This window comes from Jaculus jaculus, chromosome 13 (assembly GCF_020740685.1).
Source record: "Jaculus jaculus isolate mJacJac1 chromosome 13, mJacJac1.mat.Y.cur, whole genome shotgun sequence".
In the NCBI taxonomy this organism is placed as follows: Eukaryota; Metazoa; Chordata; class Mammalia; order Rodentia; family Dipodidae; genus Jaculus; species Jaculus jaculus.
Window position 1 is genome coordinate 24,173,032 of NC_059114.1, and position 21,950 is coordinate 24,194,981.

General features: G+C 44.1%; 1 protein-coding gene across 1 annotated transcript in view; it reads left to right on the forward strand.

Annotated features, from left to right (window-relative positions):
* Nucleotides 1-6,355: 6,355 nt before the first annotated feature.
* Nucleotides 6,356-21,950, forward strand: part of Ptpn11 (protein tyrosine phosphatase non-receptor type 11) — a gene marked incomplete at its 5' end in the record, with an annotated part of 68,381 nt that continues 52,786 nt past the window's right edge. The window contains 6 exon segments of the mRNA XM_045132371.1: nucleotides 6,356-6,486; nucleotides 9,647-9,841; nucleotides 12,969-13,107; nucleotides 13,109-13,162; nucleotides 15,924-16,040; nucleotides 18,589-18,702. Coding sequence (XP_044988306.1) covers nucleotides 6,356-6,486; nucleotides 9,647-9,841; nucleotides 12,969-13,107; nucleotides 13,109-13,162; nucleotides 15,924-16,040; nucleotides 18,589-18,702 — 750 coding nt within the window.

Here is a 21,950-nt window from a genome sequence, read left to right on the forward strand (position 1 = left end):
ACGGGAATCGAACCTGGGTCCTTTGGCTTTGCAAACAAATGCCTTAATTACCAAGCCAGCCCTCCAGCCCATAATATTTCTTTCTTAAAAAGTTCTTTTTGTTCATTTTTATTTAATTATTTGAGAGTGACAAGAGAAGAAAGACACAGATAGACAGAGAGAAAGAAAATGGGCGCGCCAGGGCTTCCAGCCACTGCAACCAAACTGCAGCCGTGTGCACCCCCTTGTGCATCTGGCTAACATGTATCCCGGGGAATTGAGGCGGGGTCCTTAGGCTTCACAGGCAAGCGCTTAACCACTAAGCTATCTTTCTAGCCCTTTTTTTTCCCCCTTTAAAAAAAAATATATATTTTTTTGTTTATTTTTATTTATTTATTTGAGAGCAACGGACAGAGAGAGAGAGAGGGAGAGAGAGAGAGAGGGAGGGAGGGAGAGAATGGGCACACCTGGGCTTCCAGCCACTGCAAATGAACTCCAGACATGTGTGCCCCCCTGTGCATCTGGCTAATGTGGGTCCTGGGGAATTGAGCCTCAAACTGGGGTCCTTAGGCTTCACAGGCAAGCGTTTAACTGCTAAGCCATCTCTCCAGCCCCCCTTTTCCTTTTCTTTTTCTTTTTTAATTAATTGTTAGAGACAGGGAGAGAAAGAGGGAGAGAATGGGAGTGCCAGAGCCTCTAGCCACTGCAAACAAACTTCAGACATATGCAGTACCATATGCATCTAGTTTATGTGGGACCTGGAGAACATATGAGAAAGTATCATTCTTCTAAAGAAATACAAATTGCTAAGGGGTCATGTTCATTGATCAGATAGACAGTGCTAACATTTGTGATAACACAGCTTTGGTACAAGTATAGGCATATGGGATTGATATGGAATCTATGCCTTTAGGGGCAGTTTGACAATATTTGGCAACATGAATTAGGGATTGAAGGGGTATAGCTCAGTGTTAGAGTCCTTGTTTAGCATTTGCAAGTCCCTGAGTTCAATCCCAGCACCACTTACGTTCTCATACAGGCAAAAATCTTTTATTTTTATTTATTTGAGAGAGAGAGAATGGTTGCACCAGGGCCTCTGGCCACGGCAAATGAACTTCAGACGCATGCACCACCATGTGCTTCTGGCTATCTACCAAATATTGTCAAACTGCCCCCAAAAGGCAAAGATTACATGACTGCTGGGGAATTGAACCTGGGTCCTTAGGTTTTACTCAGGCTCTTTAACTGCAAGGTCATCTCTCCAGCCCCAGACAAGAATCTTTTGTTTGTTTTTGTTTTTGGAGATAGGGTCTCACTAGCTCAGGCTGACCTGCAATTCACAATGTCTCAGGGTGGCCTCGAACTCTCAGCGATCCTCTTACCTCTGCCTCCTGAGTGCTGGGATTAAAGGCGTGTGTCACATTGCCCAGCTTCTTCACCTGTATTTTTTGGATGTGTGTGTATGATTCCATTGTCTACTAGGATGTGCAGGCTCTGTTCTAGACGGAACAGTGTAGATAATATTAACTTGCCCTCTCAAGGTATTCTCATAGGTACTGTTATTATCCTTACTTTATCGATCACTTAACAGAGAGGGTAAATAACTAGCTTTGGGAACCAAGGCAGTTTAACTGCATATCCTGATTGCTACCTCTAAGACTGTTATGGTGTGACTTTAAATCCAATGCAGGGTGTGCCTTTTTTAACAAGTTATTTTTTAAAACCCATAAACTTGGGCTGGAGAGATGGCTTAGCAGTTAAGGTGCTTGCCTACAAAGCCAAAGGACCCAGGTTCCACTCCCAGGACTCATGTAAGTCAGATGCATATGGTGGCACATGCATCTGGAGTTTGTGTGCCTCTTCTTTCTCTCTCTTTATCTGCCTCGTCCTCCCCCAAATTAAAAAAAAAAAATCCGTAAACTCAGTGTGAAAGATTTGATCTCCATCCTGTATTGTGTAATAATCAGTTTTCCATCTTCATATTTATTTATTTATTTTTTTTAATTTTAGAGACAGACACGGGGGGGGGGAGGGAGGGAGAGAATATGAATGAATGAATATGAATGAATTGGCTTGCCAGGGCCCCAGCCACTGCTGTCGAACTCCAGGTGCTTGTTCCACTTAGTGTGCATGTGTGACCTTGCGCTTGCCTCACCTTTGTGCGTCTGGCTTATGTGGGGTCTGGAGAGTTGAACATGGGTCCCTAGACTTTGCAGGGAAGCATCTTAACTGCTAAGCCATCTCTCCAGCCCTTTATTTTTATTTATATATTTGGGGGGGGGGGGAGGGAAGAGGCAGATAGAGCAAGAGAATGGGCATGCTAAGGCTGTAGCCACTGAAAACGAACTCCACTTGCGTGCTCCATTTTGTGCATCTGGTTTTACGTGGGTACTGGAGAATCAAACCTGGGTCCTTTGGCGTTGCTGGCAAGTGCCTTAACCACTGAGCCATCTCTCCAGCGAGTTTTCTTCTTTCTTGGTGCTGCAGAGGGCAAACCTGCTGTTCAGCTTCAGTCTGCCACCTCAGGTCAATATGGTTGTCTTGCAGCCATGCCGCAAAAGAGATTGGACATTTTAATTAGCTGATGTGGGTAGCCAAATTAGCTGATGTGGATGCTCTTTGAAACATTATAGCCGGAGTCTGCTGTTACTCTGATTCCCTAGGGTTCTTGGCACTTAGGTGGGAACCGCAGATCAAAGATGTGGCCAAGGTTTTTTTTTTTTTTTTTTTTTTTTTTTAATATTGGATGGTTGCGTTCTGATTGCACCAGTGTTGGATACTGGAATGATAGTCTCAAGAAGGTCAAGATTGATGGTCCTCTGGGTAAAATTCTGCTATGATCAGAGAAGCTCCCAGGAGGAGGAGGAGAAAGTATTCTTAATTTTATTCTTTTGATTTGAGCCTGTGGTTTTTCTCCTCTTTTTTTGTTTGCAAGGTAGGGTCTTGCTCTAGTCTAGGCTGACCTGGAATTCACTGAGTAGTCTCAGGGTGGCCTCAAACTCATGGTGATCCTCTTATCTCTGGCTCTCAGTCCTACCTCTGTTGGAATTAAAGACCTGCCTGCATCACCATGCCCAGTTCCAGCTCACTCCCCTTTTTTTTTTTTTTTGGTTTTTTCGAGGTAGGGTCTCACTCTAGCTCAGGTTGACCTGGAATTTACTATGTAGTCTCAGGGTGGCCTTGAACTCATGGTGATCCTCCTACTTCTGCCTTCTAAGTGCTGGGATTAAAGGCGTGTGCCACCACACTCAGTTTAAATGGTTTTTAAAATTTTTTCTAGGTAGGATCTTGCTCTAGCCTGGGCTGACCCTGAATTCACTTTGTCATTATGCAGGTGGTCTTGAACTCACATCGATTCTCTTACCTCTGCCTCTTGAGTTCTGGGATTAAAGGTATGTACTACCACACATGGCCTCAACATCTTAAATATTTTTTTAAAAAAATATTTATTAGAGAGGGAGAAAGAGAGTGAGAATGGGCACGCCAGGGCCTCTAGCCACTGCAAATGAACTCCAGATGCATGTACCACCATGTACATCTGGCTTACGTGGGACCAAAAGAATCGAACCTGGGTCCTTAGGCTTTGCAGGCATGCATCTTAACTGCTAATCCATCTCTCCAGCCCCAACATCTTAAAATGTTGATTAACCCTCCTCTCCTCCATCCCATCCCCTTAGACTATTTCACCCCCAGTATTCTACCCCTCTACCTACATACCTACTGTATCCTCCCCTTAAGTCCTTCTCTCATAACAGCCTCTTTCTAGCTTCCTGGTCTCTACTACTGACTTTTATTCCAGGTGAAAAACAAATCTAAACATTTGATCCCCCTGTGGTTTTTTTTTTTTCTTCTAATTTAGTATCTGAGCCAGGAATAGTGGCACACATCTGTAATTCTAGCACTTGGGAGGTGGAGGCAGGGGGATCTGGAGTTAAAAGTTCATCTAGGTCAATTTGGGCTGCATGAAGCTTTCTCTCAAAACAAAAGAAACAAGACTCAAAATCAACAGCAACAATAAAAAGTTAATACCAGGCTGTAGAGATGGCTTAGCAGTCAAGGTGCTTGCCTGCAAAGCCAAAGGACCCAGGTTCAATTCTCCAGGTCCCACATAAGCCAGATGCACAAAGTGGTGCATACACAAGATCTGGAGTTCATTTGTAGCAGCTGAAGGCTCTGGCATACCCACTCTCTCAGATAAATAAAAATAGTTTTTTTTAAAAAAGTTAATATCTATATGGGTTGTAAGCTTACCATTTTATTAATGGTTTATAATTTTTTAATATCATTCTTTAGTTTTTCTTTTTTAAAAATATTTTTATTCTTATTTATTTGACAGAGAAAGAGGGAGAGAGTGTGAGAGAATGGACATGTCAGTGCCTGTAGCCACTGCAAACAAACTCCAGATGCGTACGCCCCCTTGTGCATCTGGCTAGCATGGTTCCTGGGGAATCAAATCTGGGTCCTTTGGCTTTGCAGGCAAATGCATTAACCACTAAGTCATTCCTCCAGCCCTTTTTTTTTTGGCCTTTCAAGGTACGGTCTCACTCTAGCGCAGGCTGACCTGAAATTGACTATGTAGTCTCAGGGTGGCCTTGAACTCACATAATCCTCCTATATCTGCCTCCAGAGTGCTGGGATTAAAAGTGTGTGCCGCCATGTCCGGCTCATTCTTTTCTTTTTTCTTTTTTTGTTTTTTTTTTTGAGGTAGGGTCTCACTCTGGTCCAGCCTGACCTGGAATTAACTCTGTAGTCTCAGGGCGGCCTTGAACTCACAGCGGTCCTCCTACCTCTGCCTCCCGAGTGCTGGGATTAAAGGCGTGCGCTGCCACGCCTGGCCCGGCTCATTCTTTATTTGAGATTCAAATTGGTCAGTATGAGGTCCTTCAAGTTGACCTCTGCCTCATTTGACATGTCCATGTTGGAACACTTTTTTTTTTAATTTAATTTTTATTAACATTTTCCATGATTATAAAAAAAATCCCATGGTAATACCCTCCCCCCCACTTTCCCCTTTGACATTCCATTCTCCATCATATTACCTCCCCATCTCAATCATTGTACGTACTTATATACAATACCAACCTATTAAGTACCCTCCTCCCTTCCTTTCTCTTCCCTTTATATCTCCTTTTTAACTTACGGGCCTCTGCTACTAAGTATTGGCACACTTTCTTATTATGGCACTTAAGTGTTCTAAGTTCATTTTTCTTTTACTGCCCAGGCTGGAATAAGCATGTCTTCAGGGATGCTATTTAATTTGATTGAATTGATAGTTGTGAACTAAGGGACTTGATGGTCTGGGTACTATTGGAGTATCATAAATTGGTAGTTGGGAACTAAAGGATTTGGTGGGCTGGTTACTACTGGAGTGCTATTGCTTCTAAGCATTTGCAAGAGTGGGGCCAAGAAATTGGTGGATCTGTGTATTCATAAGCACATATTCATGCATGCATGTATGCGTGGGTGCGTGTGTGTGTGTGTGTGTGTGTGTGTGTGTGTATGTATGTATGTATGTATGTATGTATATACACCCCCCCCTGTCCTGCATGCTGATGTTCCAGCCCAGAGCCTTGTTTATATAAAACACACAATCTGTCACTGAGCTACACCTCCATTTCTGTTTCTGTATCTATGAATCTGTCTCCACACATACATTAAAACAGTTTCACTGGGTGTGGTAGTACATGCCTTTAATCCCTCAGGAGGCAGAAGTAGAAAGGTTGCTGTGAGTTCCAGGTCATCTTGGACTAGAGTGAGACCCTACCTCTAAAAACCAGAACAGCTAGATGTGATGGTGCACGTCTTTAATCCCAGCACTTGGGAGGCAGAGGTAGGAGGATCACTTTTGAGTTCAAGGCCAGCCTGAGACTACAGAGTGAATTCCAGATCAATCTGAGCTACAGCAACCCTACCTCAAAAAACCAAAAATAAATAAATAAAAAAGAATAAAACACCACTTTGCACTGCTATTTCCAGCTGCAGTCTGTTACCCCAGGCTTATTCTGGTTGTAACCATGTTTGCTCCCCTCTTAGCAGTGAGAAACCTGGCTCCGTCATCCCCAGTCTGTTCACTTAGCTGCCTGTTTGCTCAGTTTGATTCCATGTGTACAATTTCTCTACTGTGAACTATGGTTTTGGGCACACAGTCCCTCAGTACACCCTATTAATGCATCAACCCTGCTAACGATGTCCACTGTATGCTGTCCCACCACCTCCAGTGCCAGCAGGATCCAAAGTCCCCTATCCAAGAAGGGGAAGACAAGATGGTGGTGGGTGGGGAGGGCATTGCTGTGCATAGGCAGTTTAGCCAATGGTGTGGTGCTGTGGGAAGCTCTACAGAGGGAATCCTTGATTTTTTATCAATTCTTGTCTTTCTTTCTCAAGATGGTTTCACCCAAACATCACTGGTGTGGAGGCAGAAAACCTACTATTGACAAGAGGAGTCGATGGCAGTTTTTTGGCCAGACCCAGTAAAAGTAACCCTGGAGACTTCACCCTCTCTGTTAGGTAAGTTGGGTGGAGAGATTCCTAGGAGTGTTTCTGGGGCGAGGATCATGGGCACATTGGAGCCGGTAGCTGCCTTAGTCCCAGGGCTTGGAAGCCTGCTGCTGCCGAGTTGCGGGACCTCGTAGGCACTGGCTACTCATGGGTTCTTGTGGTGTCTCAGAGTGACAGTAGTGGGAATTCAGCCAAAGGGGTATGATGGCAGACATTCCTTGTGCCTAGAGAGGCAGCCGGGGATGAGGTGGGAGCATACTTGTGTGTGCCACCATGCCCAACTTCAATGAACTTTTTTTTTTTTGAGGTAGGATCTCTTTCTAGCCCAGGCTGACCAGAAATTCACTGTGGCCTAAAACTCATGGCAGTTCTCCTACCTCTGCCTCCTGAGTATACTGGGATTAAAGGTGTGCGCCACCACGCCTGGCTGGTACTTTTTTCTTTATTTTTAATTAATTAATTTATTTGAGAGGGAGAGGGGGAGAGAGAGAGAGAAAGGGAAGGAGGGAGGGAGGGAGAGGGAGAGAGAATGGGTCTGCCAGGGCTTCCAGCCACAGCAAACGAACTCCAGATGCATGTGCCACTTTGTGCATCTGGCTTATGTGGGTCCTTTGATTTTGCAGGCTAGGGCTTTAACTGCTAAGCCATCTCTCCAGCCCCTTCTTTCTTATTTCTAAAAGAAATTATTTTATTTAATTTATTTACTTGATAGTGACAGAGACAGAGGGAGAGAGCAAGTGAGACAGAATATGGGTGCACCAGGGCCTTCAGCCACTACAAATGAATTCCAGATGCATATGCTACCTTGTGCATCTGGCTTACCTGGTCCAGGGAATCTAGCCTCCAAGTGGGGTCCTTAGACTTCACAGGCCAGTGCTTAACCTCTAAGCCATTTCCAACTTTCAGTTAACTTAAAAAAAATTTATTTTTGGGTGTGGTGGCACACACCCTAAATCCCAGCACTTTGGAGGCAGAAGTAGGAGGATTGCTGTGAGTTTGTGGCCAGTATGAGATTTATGTAGTGAATTCCAGGTTAGCTTGGGCTAGAATGAGACTACCACATTCTTAAAAATTCTTTAAGCTTTTATTTATGACAGTGAGAGAAAGAGAGAGACAAGCAGACACATACAGAGGGAGAAAGAGAAAGAGAAAGAAAGAAAGAAAGCATATATGTATGGCTGTGCCAGGGCCTCCTGCTGTTGTAAATTAACTTCAGATGCATGTGCCATTTTGTGCATCTGACTTTACATGGGTACTGAAACTGGGCTATCAGTCATTATTATAAGCAAGTGCCTTTAACCACTAGGCCATCTCTCCAGCCCCAATTAACTTTTTTTCGAGTTCCATGCTGGTATATTTAAGATGTAACTATCCATCTTAGTGGCTACTTAGTAGTCACATGTTGTGAATATACTCATTTACCTTTTCTTCTAGAGGTAGTTCTTGGCTTGTTTCACTTTTAGATTTTTGGGAACAGTAAGTGCATCCTGTCATCCATCTCTTTGAGCAGGTGTGGGTGTTTTTCCTTCCTGCCTGAGGTGCTCATGGGAAACACAGATCTGGGGTTGAGACTCAGGTGCTTACATCCACAGCCTGCACTGTCACCGTTGAGCCATCACCTCAACCCTAAGATAATGTCCTTATTTTTTTAAAAATATATTTTATTTATTTGAGAGAGTGAAAAATGGGGGGGGGGGGAGAGAGAGAGGGGGGGGGAGGGAGGGAGGGAGGGAGAATGGGCACCCAGGGCCACCCTCCACTGCAAACGAACTCCAGGTGCATGTGCCCCCTTGTGTATTTGGCTTATGTGGGTCCTGGAGAGTCGAACCGGGACCCTTTGGCTTTGCAGGCAAATGCCTTAACCACTAAGCAATCTCTCTAGCCCCTTGTTTTTTTTGGGGGGGGGGGTATTTGAGGTAACGTCTCACTCTGGCTCAGGCTGACCTGGGCTTCACTTGGGGGAGGGGTATTTGAGGTAAAGTCTCACTCTGGCTCAGGCTGACCTGGGCTTCACTATAAAGTCTCAGGGTGGCCTTGAACTCCTGGTGATCCTCCTACCTCTGTCTCCTGAGTGCTGGGATTAAAGGCGTGCAGCACCATGCCCAGCTCTGTTTTTGTTTTTTTGAGGTTGGGTCTTGCTGTAGCCCAGGCTGACCTAGAATTAACTGTATAATCTCAGGCTGGCCATGAAACTCATGGCAATGCTTCTACCTCTGCCTCCAAGTCCTGGGCTTAAAGAGGTGAGCCACCATGCTTGGCTGTTTGTTTGTTTATTTATTTATTTGCAAAGAGAGGGAAGAGAGAGAAAGAGATTGGGCGTGCTAGGATCTCTTGCTGCTGCAGATGAACTCCAGATGTGTGCACCACTTTGTGCATCTGGCTTTATGTGGGTACTGGGGAATTGAATCCAGGCCATCAGGCTTTGCAAGCAAGTATCTTAACCACTGAGCAATCTCCCCAGTCCCTGGAACATTTCGGTTTTGTTACATAGCTTAGGCTGGACATGAACTTTTAATCTTCCTGTCTTAGCCTTCTAAGTGTTGTGATGATAGGCATGTGTCGCCAAGCCTGTTGATATTTTTGTGAAAAATATTTTAGTTTTCAGGTTTTCTTTTCTATTTCTTCTTTACAAGTCTTTTGGTGCCTATCTAGTTTTATTTCTTTTGGGCAAAATACTTAAGAGTGGATTGCTGGATTACAAGATAGATGGGTGCTTACTTTTAACTTTACTTATATATGTCCTTAATTAATGAGAATAGCAATTGTTGCCATTTAACATATACAGAACAGTGCAGTCACTGGGCATGGTGGCACATGCCTTTAATCCCAGCACTCAGAAGGCAGAGGTAGGAGGGTTGCTTTGAGTTCGAGACCACCCTGAGACTACATAGTGAATTCCAGGTCAGCTTGTCAACTTGAGCTAGAGTGAGAACCTACCTCAAAAAAAAAAAAAAAAAAAAAAAAAAAAGGGCAGTCATTCAAAGTAGATGCTGTTGAGGGTCAGAAACTAACAGACACAGCCTGTTGTGTTAGGAAGGTTACTTGTATTATTTTACCTCTCATTTCATCAGTGTGAGGGGCAAGTTTGTTTCGGTTAGCGTGAGATCTGTTTTCACTAGTGTGGCTCCTTATTTGATTCATTTCCCCTCTTTCCAATGGACTCTTTTAGAAGAAATGGAGCTGTCACTCACATCAAGATTCAGAACACTGGTGACTACTATGACCTGTATGGAGGGGAGAAGTTTGCCACCCTGGCTGAGTTGGTCCAGTATTATATGGAGCACCACGGGCAATTGAAAGAGAAGAACGGAGATGTTATTGAGCTCAAATACCCACTGAACTGTGCAGATCCTACCTCGGAAAGGTCAGCATTGTCTTCGTGACCACAGGGTCTGCCCTGTATGCCCTGCATTGTGGGGTTCTGTGGGGACCAGGTCTCAGGCTGGTGTCTGCTTGCCAGGTTGTAATTGTTAAGGTGTTACTAAAGATGCATGAGAGTGCCCTTTCCTTTCAAAGGCTCTAGGCAGTGTCACTTCTGCTCATCTACAGGATCTCCCACTTTCTTTTTTTTTTTTTTTTTTTTAAAAGAGGAGCCAAGCATGGTGGTGTGTCCCTTTATTTATTTATTTATTTATTTATTTGAGAGCGACAGACACAGAGAGAAAGACAGAGGGAGAGAGAGAATGGGCGCACCAGGGCTTCCAGCCTCTGCAAACGAACTCCAGACGCGTGCGCCCCCTTGTGCATCTGGCTAACGTGGGACCTGGGGAACCGAGCCTCGAACCGGGGTCCTTAGGCTTCACAGGCAAGCGCTTAACCGCTAAGCCATCTCTCCAGCCCTCCCACTTTCTTATGTATATTTAGTGCATGCTGTAATTGTAAGATTCACAACCTTCAGCGGGTCATCTTTGCAGACACCAGAGGAAAACGTGGTAGAGATGGCCCCAGTTCTCTGTGGGGCTCCCAACCTGTTGTTCAGCAGTGCCACCAACAGATGTCAGGTTGCGTCCAGGAAAATCAGAGCCTGTAGAGAGTCAGCTTTTCCCGTTCTTTTGATGCTTTCATACAAATATGTGGGCATGACCTTGATTACAGAAAATCACATTATTTTGAGCTCTTCCTTTCCATGTTTGGAACTAGCAGATGAAAGCTGAGGCTTGTTGACTGGTATCGATGGCACTTTCCTCCTTTCTCCTAATCCAGAGTTTTTGTTTTTTTGAGGTAGGGTCTTGCTCTAGCCCAGGCTGACCTGGAATTCACTGTGTAGTCTCAGAGTGGGCTTGAACTCACAGCAACCCATCTATCTCTGCCTCCTGAGTGTTGGGACTAAAGATGCTAATTCAGTTATTTACTATTTATTTATTTTTATTTTTCGATTTTTCATGGTTGGGTCTCGTTCTAGCCCAGGCTTTCATGGAATTCATTATGTAGTCTCAGGGTGACCTTGAACTCACTCGAACCCACCTACCTCTGCCTCCCGAGTGCTGGGATTAGAGGCACACATCACCAGACTGGGCTTTATTATTATTTTTTTTTTTAATTTTTCTGGGGTAGGGTCTGACTCAAGCCCATGCTGACTTGGAACTCACTCTGTAGTCCCAGGCTGCCCTCAAACTCACAGTGATCCTCTACTCCACCAAATACTGCAATTAAAGGTGTATGACACCAAATCCTGGTAATCCAGTTTTTAAGAAGTATTTTTGCCGGGCGTGGTGGCGTACGCCTTTAATCCCAGCACTTGGGAGGCAGAGGTAGGAGGATCGCTGTGAGTTCGAGGCCACCCTGAGACTACATAGTGAATTCCAGGTCAGCCTGGGCTAGAGTGAGACCCTACCTCAAAAAAACAAACAACAGAAAAAGTATTTTTAAAAAAATACTATTTTTTTTGAGGTAAGGTCTCACTCTAGCCCAGATGGACCTGGAATTCACTCAGTAGTCTCAGGGTGGCCTTGAACTCACGGTGATCCTCTTACCTCTGCCTCCCAAGTGCTGGGATTAAAGGCATGCCCCACCACACCAGGCTTTTTAAAAGTTTTTTTTTTTTAATATTTATTTACTTATTGGAGAGAGAGGGAGAAATAGAGAGGCAGATAGAGGGAATGTTACACCAGATCCTTCAGCAAACGAACTGCAAACGAACTCCAGATGCATGCTCCACCTGTGCATCTGGCTTACATGGGTACTGGAGAATTGAACCAGGATCCTTAGGCTTTGCCAGCCAGCCTCTTAACTGGTAAGCCATCTCTCCAGCCTAGTATTTTATTATTGTTTATTTATCTATTTACTTATTTATTAAAGAGAGAATGGGCACATCAGGGCCTCTAGCTATTGCCAAGAAACTCCAGAAGCATGTGCTACCCTGTGCACCTGGCTTATGTGGGTTCTTGGGAATGGGGTATTAGGCTTTGCAGGCAAGCGTCTTAACCACTAAGCCATCTCTACAGCCCTAAAAAGTATTTTTGTTTACTTATTCAGGAAGGAGGGAGATAGAATATGAATGGACATACTAGGGCCTCTTGCCATTGCAAGCCAACTTCGGATGCATGTGCCACGTGGTGTTATGTGGGTACTGGGGCATACAACCCTGGACTGAGGACTTGGCAAGATAACACCTCTAACTGGTGAACCTTTTTCCCAACCCTTCTTTTTCTTTATAAAATATATGTGTGCACATATGTGTATGGGCACACTAGAACTGCTTGCTGCTACAAATATATGCCATTTGGCTTTACAATGGGTATTGTGGGATTGAATCTGGGTCAGCAGTCTTTGCAAGTAAATACCTTTAACTACTGAGCTATCTTTCCAGCCCAGTGTTTTGTAACTTTGGGGATGTTTTTCTGGCTTTCTCCTTGATGGATGCCAGTGCCATTATGTGCTGATAATTTGTTTTTCTGGCCCAAGCTTCAAGCTAAAGACCATCAGCTGCTCCTGCATAGTTTATTTCTGTATCTGACTTTTTCAGTGGAACATGGATGAAAGAGAACGAGCTCAGGTCCTTTGGCCAGGCTTGCTTTCTTACCAAAAGCCATGACATCAGTGTGACTATGTCAGAATGTTTTCCATTGTAACTTGGAAGAGTATTATCTCAGTCCATCTTTGGGTGACCTTGGATGGCCTCTAAACAAGGCTCTTTAGCAAGGCCATGGTGGTACACACCTTTAATCCCAGCATTTAGGAGGCAGAGATAGGTGGATTGCTTTGAGTTTGGGGCTACCCTGAGAATACAGAGTGAATTCCCAGTTGGTTTGGACTAGAGTGAGACTCTGCCTTAAAAAACAAAAACAAAAAAACCTCTTCAGCATTTTAGTTAAAAGTATAAATTTCTGAGGTAGGGTTTCCCTCTAGACCAGGCTGACCTGGAATTCACTATATAGTCTCAGGCTCTTCTCAAACACACATTGACCTTTCTACCTCTGCCTCCTACCTCTGTGAAAGAATTCTGAAAACCCTTGGCTGAACTCACTTCATTCTCCTTCTTCCACATGGAGATGGTTCCATGGTCACCTCTCTGGAAAGGAAGCTGAGAAACTCCTCACCGAGAAGGGGAAACATGGCAGCTTTCTTGTCCGTGAGAGCCAGAGCCATCCTGGAGATTTCGTCCTCTCTGTCCGCACTGGTGACGACAAGGGGGGAGAGCAACGATGGCAAATCCAAAGTGACCCATGTTATGATTCGTTGCCAGGTAAAGCTCTTAGGGAAACGTCAGCTGTGGGGTGTTTCTATGACTGCCATGATGTACAAGTTGATTTTCTTTGCCTATTCATATGAGGCTTTCTATTTATTTAATATTTTATTTATTCCAAGTTTCATCACTTTGAAATTATTACACACACACACACACACACACACACACACACACTCCCCCCCCCCCCCCCAAGTAGGGTCTTGCTCTATACCAGGCTGACCTGGAATTCACTATGTAGTCTCAGGGTGGCCTTGAACTCATGGCAGTCCTCCTACCTCTGCCTCCCGAGTGCTGGGATTAAAGGCATATGCTACCATGCCTTTCTTATTTTTATTTATTTATTTGAGAGACAAAGAGAAAGAGGGAGGGAGGGAGGAAAAAATGGGCGCATCAGGGCCTTCAGCCATTGCAAATGAACTCTAGATGCAAGCGCCACCTTGTGCATCTGGCTTACGTGGGTACTGGGTAATGGAGCCTTGAACTGGGATTCCTAGGCTTTACAGGCAAGCACTTAACCACTAAGCCATCTCTCCAGCCCTTATACACATTTTTTTTGAGACAGTATGTCATGTAGCTCAGGCTTGCCTCAAGCTCAGTGTGTAGCAGAGGATAACCTTGGAACTCCTACCTCCACCTCCACCTCCTGTGTATTGGCAATCACCACCAGGCCTTGCTTTAGATTGCTTTTTTTTTTTTTTTTTTTTTTTTGGTGTTGTGGAGGGGCACTCACTCTGTAGTTCTAGCCTGGCCTTGAACTCATGGCAATCCCCCTACCTTTGCCTCCTGTGTGCTTGTACTAAAGGTGTATGGCACCACACTGGCTTGCTTGCTTGTTTTGTTCATTTTGATTTTTTAAAAAATGTTTTTATTGGGCTGGAGAGATGGCTTAGTGGTTAAGGTACTTGCCTACAAGCCAAAAGAAACAAGTTTGACTCTCCAACACCCACATAAGCCACATGCACAAGGGGGTGCACACATCTGGAGTTTGTTTGCAGTGGCTGGAGTACCTGGTGCCCCTATTTTCTCTTTCTCTACCTGCCTATTTCTGTATCCCTCTCTCAAATAAATAAAAATAAATATTAAAAAATGTTTTTATTAGCTGGATGTGATGGCACACGCCTTTAATCCCAGCACTCGGGATGCAGAGGTAGGAGGATCACCATGAGTTCGAGGCCACCCTGAGACTTTGTAGTGAATTCCAGGTCAGCCTGGGCTAGAGCGAGACCCTGCCTCAAAAAACCAAAAAAAGAAAAAAAGTTTTTATTTATTTATTTGCAAGTAGAGAGAGATAGAAGAGAGAGACAGAGAGAATGGGCACATTAGGGCTTTTTGCCACTGTAAACAAACTCCAGATGCATGTGCCATTTTGTGCATCTGGCCTTACATGAGTACTGGGTTATTGAACCCTGGCTACCAGCCTTTGTGAGCAAGTGCCTTTAACTGTTGAGCCATCTCTTCAGCCCCATGTAAGCAAGTTTCCAGAACCTGTTTCTTGTACTGAACAATTTTTTTTTTTTTTGAGGTAGGGTCTCACTCTGGTCCAGGCTGACCTGGAATTAACTCTGTTGTCTCAGGGTGGCCTTGAACTCACGGCGATCCTCCTACCTCTGCCTCCCGAGTGCTGGGATCAAAGGCGTGTGCCACCACGCCCGGCTTTTGTTTGTTTTTTTGAGGTATGGTCTCCCTCTAGCCTCTGCTGACTTGGAACTCACTCTATAGTCCTAGACTGGCTTCAGACTCAGTGATCCTCCTCCCTCTGCCTCCCGAATAATGTGATTAAAAGTGTGCACCACCACCTCTGGCTGTACTGAACATTTTTCTTTTTTTTTTCCGAAGCAGGGGCTCACTCTAGTTCATGCTGATCTAGAATTCACTGTGTAGACTCAGGGTAGCCTCAAACTCGGGGTGATCCTCCTACCTCTGCCTTCTAAGTGCTGGGATCAAAGGTATGCACCACCATGCCCGACTGTATTGAAAATTTCTATGCTTTGATCGGTGTCTTCTGATTCCTGAACCCCCAGTCCCTAATAACCATAGTTCTGATCTCTGTGACTCTGCATTTGACAGATTTCAGAAATAATTTTATTCATTTATTTATTTGCAAGCAGAGAGAAAGATAATGAGAATATGGGTGTACCAGGGCCTCTTGCTCTGCAAATAAACTCCAGATGCATGCTCCACTTTGTGTATTTGGCTTTATGTGGGTACTGCCAGGCCATCTAGATTTACAAATAAGTGCCCTTAGCTGCTGAGCTCTCTCTCCAACCTGTTGACAGTTTCTTTTCTTTTTCCTTTTCCGAGGTAGGGTCTGTCTCTAGTCCAGGCTGGCCTGGCACTCATTTCTGGCTGGCCACTGTGAAGTGCTCCTCCTACCTCTGCCTCCCAAGTGGTGGGATTAAAGGCTTGTGTCACTATGCCTGGCCTCTTGTTTGACAGTTCTTTTATATTTCACATATAAATTGGATGCTTTCCTGTGTTTGGCTTGTTTTATTTAATATAACGCCCTCCAGTCTCATTAGATGGTTGCAAATGATAAGATTTTCTTCTTTCTTAAGGCTGAGTAATACTCCATTGTGATCGTGTATATATCTGATACATAATTATGTGTATCAGGTTTTCATTATTCCTCTATAGGTGGACATGTGGTTGTTTTCTTTCATATAGTGGTTAACATGAATAAAAATGCAATGGCCATGGAAGTGTGGGAAAAGCACTGTGTTAATAATGCTAATAAGCATCATGCATTTTGTCTTGGAAGGAACTGAAGTACGATGTTGGTGGAGGAGAACGGTTTGATTCCTTGACAGATTTGGTGGAGCATTACAAGAAAAATCCTATGGTAGAAACGTTGGGCACAGTACTACAACTCAAGCAGGTTGGAAAACTAAAGCTCTTTCTCCTCATAGAGTTTAAAACAACTCAGATAGACATTTTCACACATACAGAATGTGCCAGTCAGCTTTCTGTCACTGTGACAAAATACTTGAGGATTATTGTTTTTTTGGTGAGAGAGAGAATTGGTGCAGTAGGGCCTCAGCCATTGCAATCACACTCCAGACGCTGTACCACCTAGTGGGCATGTGCAACCTTGTGCTTGCTTAACTTGTGCGTCTGCCTTATGTAGGATCTAGAGAGTTGAACATGGGTCCTTAGTCTTGACAGGCAAGTGTCTTAACTACTAAGCCATCTCTACAGTTCAAGGATTATTTAATAAGAAATGTTTAGAGATTTTCATCCATAGTAACTTGACCTGCTTTGGGCCTGTGGTGGCTCATTTCATCACAGTAGGCATATGTGGTGGAAGAGACCTATTAACCTCATGGAGTCAGAGAAATAGAGATAGGAGGTGCCAGGGTCATCTTCAAAGGTATGTCCCTAGTGACCTTACTTTCTGTTGTAGACGCTACATCCTAGAGGATCCTTAACCACCTTGGTAGCACTGAAGGTTGCAGACCAAGCCTTCAATATGTGGGCCCTTGAGTGATACTTTGTTTTTGTTTTTTTTTTTGAGGTAGGGTCTCACTCTGGCTCAGGCTGACCTGGAATTCACTATGTAGTCTCAGGATGGCCTTGAACTCTTGGCGATCCTCCTACCTCTGCCTCCCGAGTGCTGGGATTAAAGGCGTGCGCCACCACGCCCGGCTCTTGAGTGATACTTTGTATCCGTAGTACAATATAGAAATAGGGCAGTGCCTTCAATTTTCAGTTATGATCAGCTCATTAAATAGTTATTTTACCCTCACCACCTTCCATGACATTTGGAAATAGATTAGATATGTCATTTCCATATGTATCATTTCTATATGTATCTGTAAAAGGCCTTATAGATGGTTTTGTTGGTGAACTCGGCCTTGTGCATGCTAGGCATATACTCTGCCACTTGGGTGCACCCTTGAACCTCTTATCAAGGTTTGTTTTTGCATAAGTGGGAGTTAAACTCAGAGCCTTTACATGCTAGGCAAGAACTCTACTACTGAACTGTATGCCCAGTTATTGGACTTTTTTTTCTAATTTTTTTTTTTTTTTTTTTTTTCAAGGTAGGGTCTTACTTTAGCCCAGGCTGACCTGGAATTCACTATGTAGAATCAGGGTGGCCTTGACTCATGGCAATCCTCCTACCTCTGCCTTCCAAGTGCTGGGATTAAAGAAGTGCGCCACCACACCTGGCTTCTAAAATTTTTTTTTCCCTTTATTTGCAAGGAGAGGGAAAGGAAGAGAATGAGCATGCTAGGGCCTCTAGCTGCTGCAGACAAACTCCAGATGCATGTGCCACTTTGTGCATCTGGCTTTACATGGGTATGAGGGAATCAAATCTGGGTCATTAGTCTTGGTAGGCAGGCACCTTAACAGCTAGCTGAACCATCTCTCCAGCCCCAGTTATTGGATTTTTTTTTTTTTTTCAAGGTAGGGTCTCACTCAAGCTCGGGCTGACCTGGAATTCAGGATGTAGTCTCAAGGCCTGGCCTCGAACTCGGCAATCCTCCTACCTCTGCCTTCTGAGTGTTGGGATTAAAGGTGTGCGCCATCACATTCAGTTAATCAGTCATTGGGTTTTTGAGACATAGTGTTACTGTGTAGTCCATGATTGTCTGGCTTCCTGAGTGTTGGAATTGCAAATGTCTGCTGCCATGCCTGGCTGGAATATTTTATTCTTATTTTAAATTTAATTTAATTTATTTATTTGCAATCAGAGAGAGATAGAGTATGAATGAATGAATGAATGAATATGGGCATGCCAGGGCCTCTAGCCACTGCAAACAAACTCCAGATACATATGCCCCTTGTGCATCTGGCTTATGTGGGTCCTGGGGAATCGAACCTGGGTCCTTTGGCTTCGCAGGCAAACACTTTAACTGTTAAGCCATTTCTCCAGCCCAGCCTGGCTAGAATTTTTAAAAAATCAATTAAGAGAGAGAGAGTGTTTGTGTGTTTGTGTATGGGTGTGCCGGGGCTTTACAGACAAACCCCTTGACCGGTAGCCATCTCTCCAGTCCTAGAGTTTATTTATTTATTTTGGTTTTTCAAGACAGTGTCTCATTCTAGCCCAGGCTGATCTGGAATTCACTATGTATTCTCAGGGTGGCCTTGAACTCATGGTGATCCTCCTACCTCTGCCTCCTGAGTGCTAGGATAAAAGGTGTGCGCCACCACATCTGGCCCTAGAGTTTACTTTTTTAACTATGGTATTAGCTCTTAAGTCATATTGTGTTCTAGTCATAAAAAATTTTATATGTGAATTTACTCTAATAGATTATAGTATTTGTGGAGGTTGAAGAAACGTTTCCTTATAGAATAGAAAAAAAAGTAAAACTGCATCGCAGTATTTTAGATCATGTGGAAATCATCAGAGAAGGTTCTGTTTGCATTAACACCATTCTAAAACACATTCTTTTTCTTTTCTACCAACTGCTGAACTTGGTAAGCCCCTCAATACAACTCGTATTAATGCTGCTGAAATAGAAAGCCGGGTTCGAGAGTTAAGCAAATTAGCGGAGACAACAGATAAAGTCAAACAAGGCTTTTGGGAAGAATTTGAGGTAAGTTATTAACACACTGTTTTAACATGAGTTATTAAATCCTTTTTAAAAAATTTTTTAATTTTTTGGTTTTTCAAGTTTGGGTCTCCTTCTAGCTCAAGCCTACCTAGAATTCACTATATAATCTCATGGTGGCCTTGAACTCATGATGATCCTCCCACCTCTGCCTCCCAAGTGCTGGGATTAAAGGCGTGTGACACTATGCCTGGCCTTAAATCCTATTTTTTTTTTTCAAAATTTTTTAACAACTTCCATTATTATAAAAAAAATCCCGGGGCTGGGGAGATGGCCTAGCAGTTAAGCGCTTGCCTGTGAAGCCTAAGGATCCTGGTTTGAGGCTCGATTCCCCAGGGCCCACGTTAGCCAGATGCTCATTTGCAGTGGCTGGAAGCCCTGGCGCACCCATTCTCTCTCTCTTTCTGCCTCTTTCTCTCCGTCTGTTGCTCTCAAAAAAAAAAAAAAAAAAAAAAAAGAAATTATCCCATGGTAATAACCTCCCTCCCCCAACTTTCCCATTTGAAACTCCATTCTCCATCATATCCCCTCCCCATCTCAATCAGTCTCTCTTTTATTTTGATATCATGATCTTTTCCTCCTCTTATGATGGTCTTGTGTAGGTAGTATCAGGCACTGTGAGGTCATGGATATCCAGCCCATTTTGTGTCTGGGGGGAGCACGTTGTAAGGAGTCCTACCCTTCCTTTGGCTCTTATATTCTTTCCTCCACCTCTTCTGCATTAGACCCTGAGCATTGGAAGGTGTGATAGAGATATTACAGTACTGAGCACTTCTGTCACTTCTTTTCAGCACCATGATACCTTCCGAGTTGTCCCATGGTCACTGCCATCTGAAAAGAGAAGATTCTCTACCAAAAGTGAGAGTAACATTAATATAAGGGTGTGAACAGTAAGAGAAGTGCTTACTGGGCAGTTTGATAAGCATAGTATATACATTTATCCAGACATCAGCAGATGTTACACCCCTAGGGCTTATGACTACCCCTGTCTTAAGTTTTCAGTATCAGGGATGTATTCCCTCCCGTGGAGCGGACCTCCAGCCCAATTAGGGGGCAGTTGGTTTCCACCATGACAGACGTGTCACTATTGTACCTGTTGGCTCATTTGGCCTGGCTGTCCAAATAGAAGGCTTGCAGTGTCCACTGTTGAGTATCTTCACTGGTGATTTCTCTTTCTCCCATTGAGCTGCATGCAGAATGGCTTCTTCCAGCTTTCTGTCAGGTGGTCTACATGGAGGAGGTTATCAGCTCAGTTCCAGCAGGATTTCTCAGTGGCCTTGTAGTTCAATCCTTTTTTTTTTTTTGTAACTCCTATTTTTAACAGCAGGGAAATTGGCCTTATGTTTGGAATTAGAGCTGAAAGACTTGGATCTGACAGCATTTCTTTATCCAGCCATCCGTGGCATGGAATGAGTTGCCAGGGGCCTTCTTTGGAATAGAAGGGCATTGTGTTCTCAGAGAAGGGAGCTGGCAGTGAGTTTCAGACCGATGCACCAACAGTTTCATTTGGTTCTTTTGGTTTTGACCAGTGGCAAGGTCCTAGAAAAACAAAAGGATTGAATTCCTTGGAAGATTTCCAGCCTTCATCAGGGTTTCCAGCAAAACTCTGTAGGTTCATTGCTCTGAATGAGTCTGCGAGAAGTGCCTCAGGTTTGCTTTGGTCTTGAGTTCACATTGCTGACTGGGGAACTAAGGGGACTGTCCTCGATGAAGATGTCCTGCAGTCCTGTTGCTCTCTTACCATTGATAGTGTCATCCTTTGTCTCCTCACACATCTGACAAAAACATGGTCAAACCGAGGACTTTGGCATGCTTACTTTTGCTGTTCTCTGCCCATAGCTCACTGTCTGGCAAACAACAGAAACTCCGTAATGTTTATTGAATGAGTGTTTACATTTAGCTAATGTTTGCATAATTATATTAAAACTGTTCTGCTTCATGGGAATGGTCCATGCTTTTGAAGGATTGGAGGACTTAACTATTGTAGGATGAGTGAATAAATAAGGAATGTGCACATGAAGTCCTTTTAGCTACATATAGTGTATTAGAATAGCTTGGAGAGAGATGCTATTTGCATTACATTTGAGGAGCCTGAAGCTCAGGAGGTCAAATAGATTATTCACGCTTCATAGCCAGACACTAGTTGGATTCCAGCCATGGAAATTTGTGTTCCACACTACTGGGCAGGGTCAGGAATTCAGGTTTAGTCTCTCATAACTGCCATTGGACTAGTCCCTGGGAACACCATGGAGTACAAGACCAGACAGTTTCTGTTGTTAAGCTTCTTGTTGAGGGCTAGGGAAATGGCTCAGCAGGTAAGAGTCCTTGCTGCACACACAGGAGGGCCTGACAGGGTCTGAGTTTGAACCCCAGCAATTCTGTAAAAAGCAAGATGTGACAGTACATGTTGGTAACCCCATTCTGAATTATTGGGGCTCATTTGTCTATCAGCCAGTCTGACTGAAAACAGGTTCAGTGAGAGCCTCCCTGTCAGAGAGACAAATGGGAGCGTGATATAGGAGGATAGCTGAAGTTCTCCTCTGGCTGTTACATGCATATGCATGGGGCACATGCATACACACACATTATACACAGATTATACCACATACACATACATAAGCTTCTTGTTGAGAGTGGCTTAGTGGTTAGTGCTAAGTTTCGGTACCCACATCAAGCCAGTTGCACAAGGTGGCACACATGTCTGGAGCTTGTTGGCACTGGCTAGAGGCCCTGGCATGCCGCCCACCCACCATCTGCCTCTTCTTTTTTTAAGTTTTTTAATTTTTTAAAATTAATTTATTTATTTGAAAGCGACAGAGAGAGAAAGAGGCAGATAGAGAGACAGAGATTGGGCACGCCAGGGCCTCCAGCCAATGCAAACGAACTCCAGATGCATGCGCCCCCTTTTGCATGTGGCTAATGTGGATCCTGGGGACTTGAGCCTCGAACTGGGGTCCTTAGGCTTCACAGGCAAGCGTTTAACTGCTAAGCCACCTCTCCAGCCCAATCTGCCTCTTTTCATTTTTTAAAAAAATTTATTATTTATTTGAGAGCGACAGACAGACAGAAAGAGGCAGATAGAGACAGAGAGGGAATGGGCGCGCCAGGGCTTCCAGCCACTGCAAACGGAACTCCAGATGTGTGCATCCCCTTGTGCATCTGGCTAATATGGGTCCTGGGGAATTGAGCCTCGAACCGGGGTTCTTAGGCTTCACAGGCAGTCGCTTAACCGC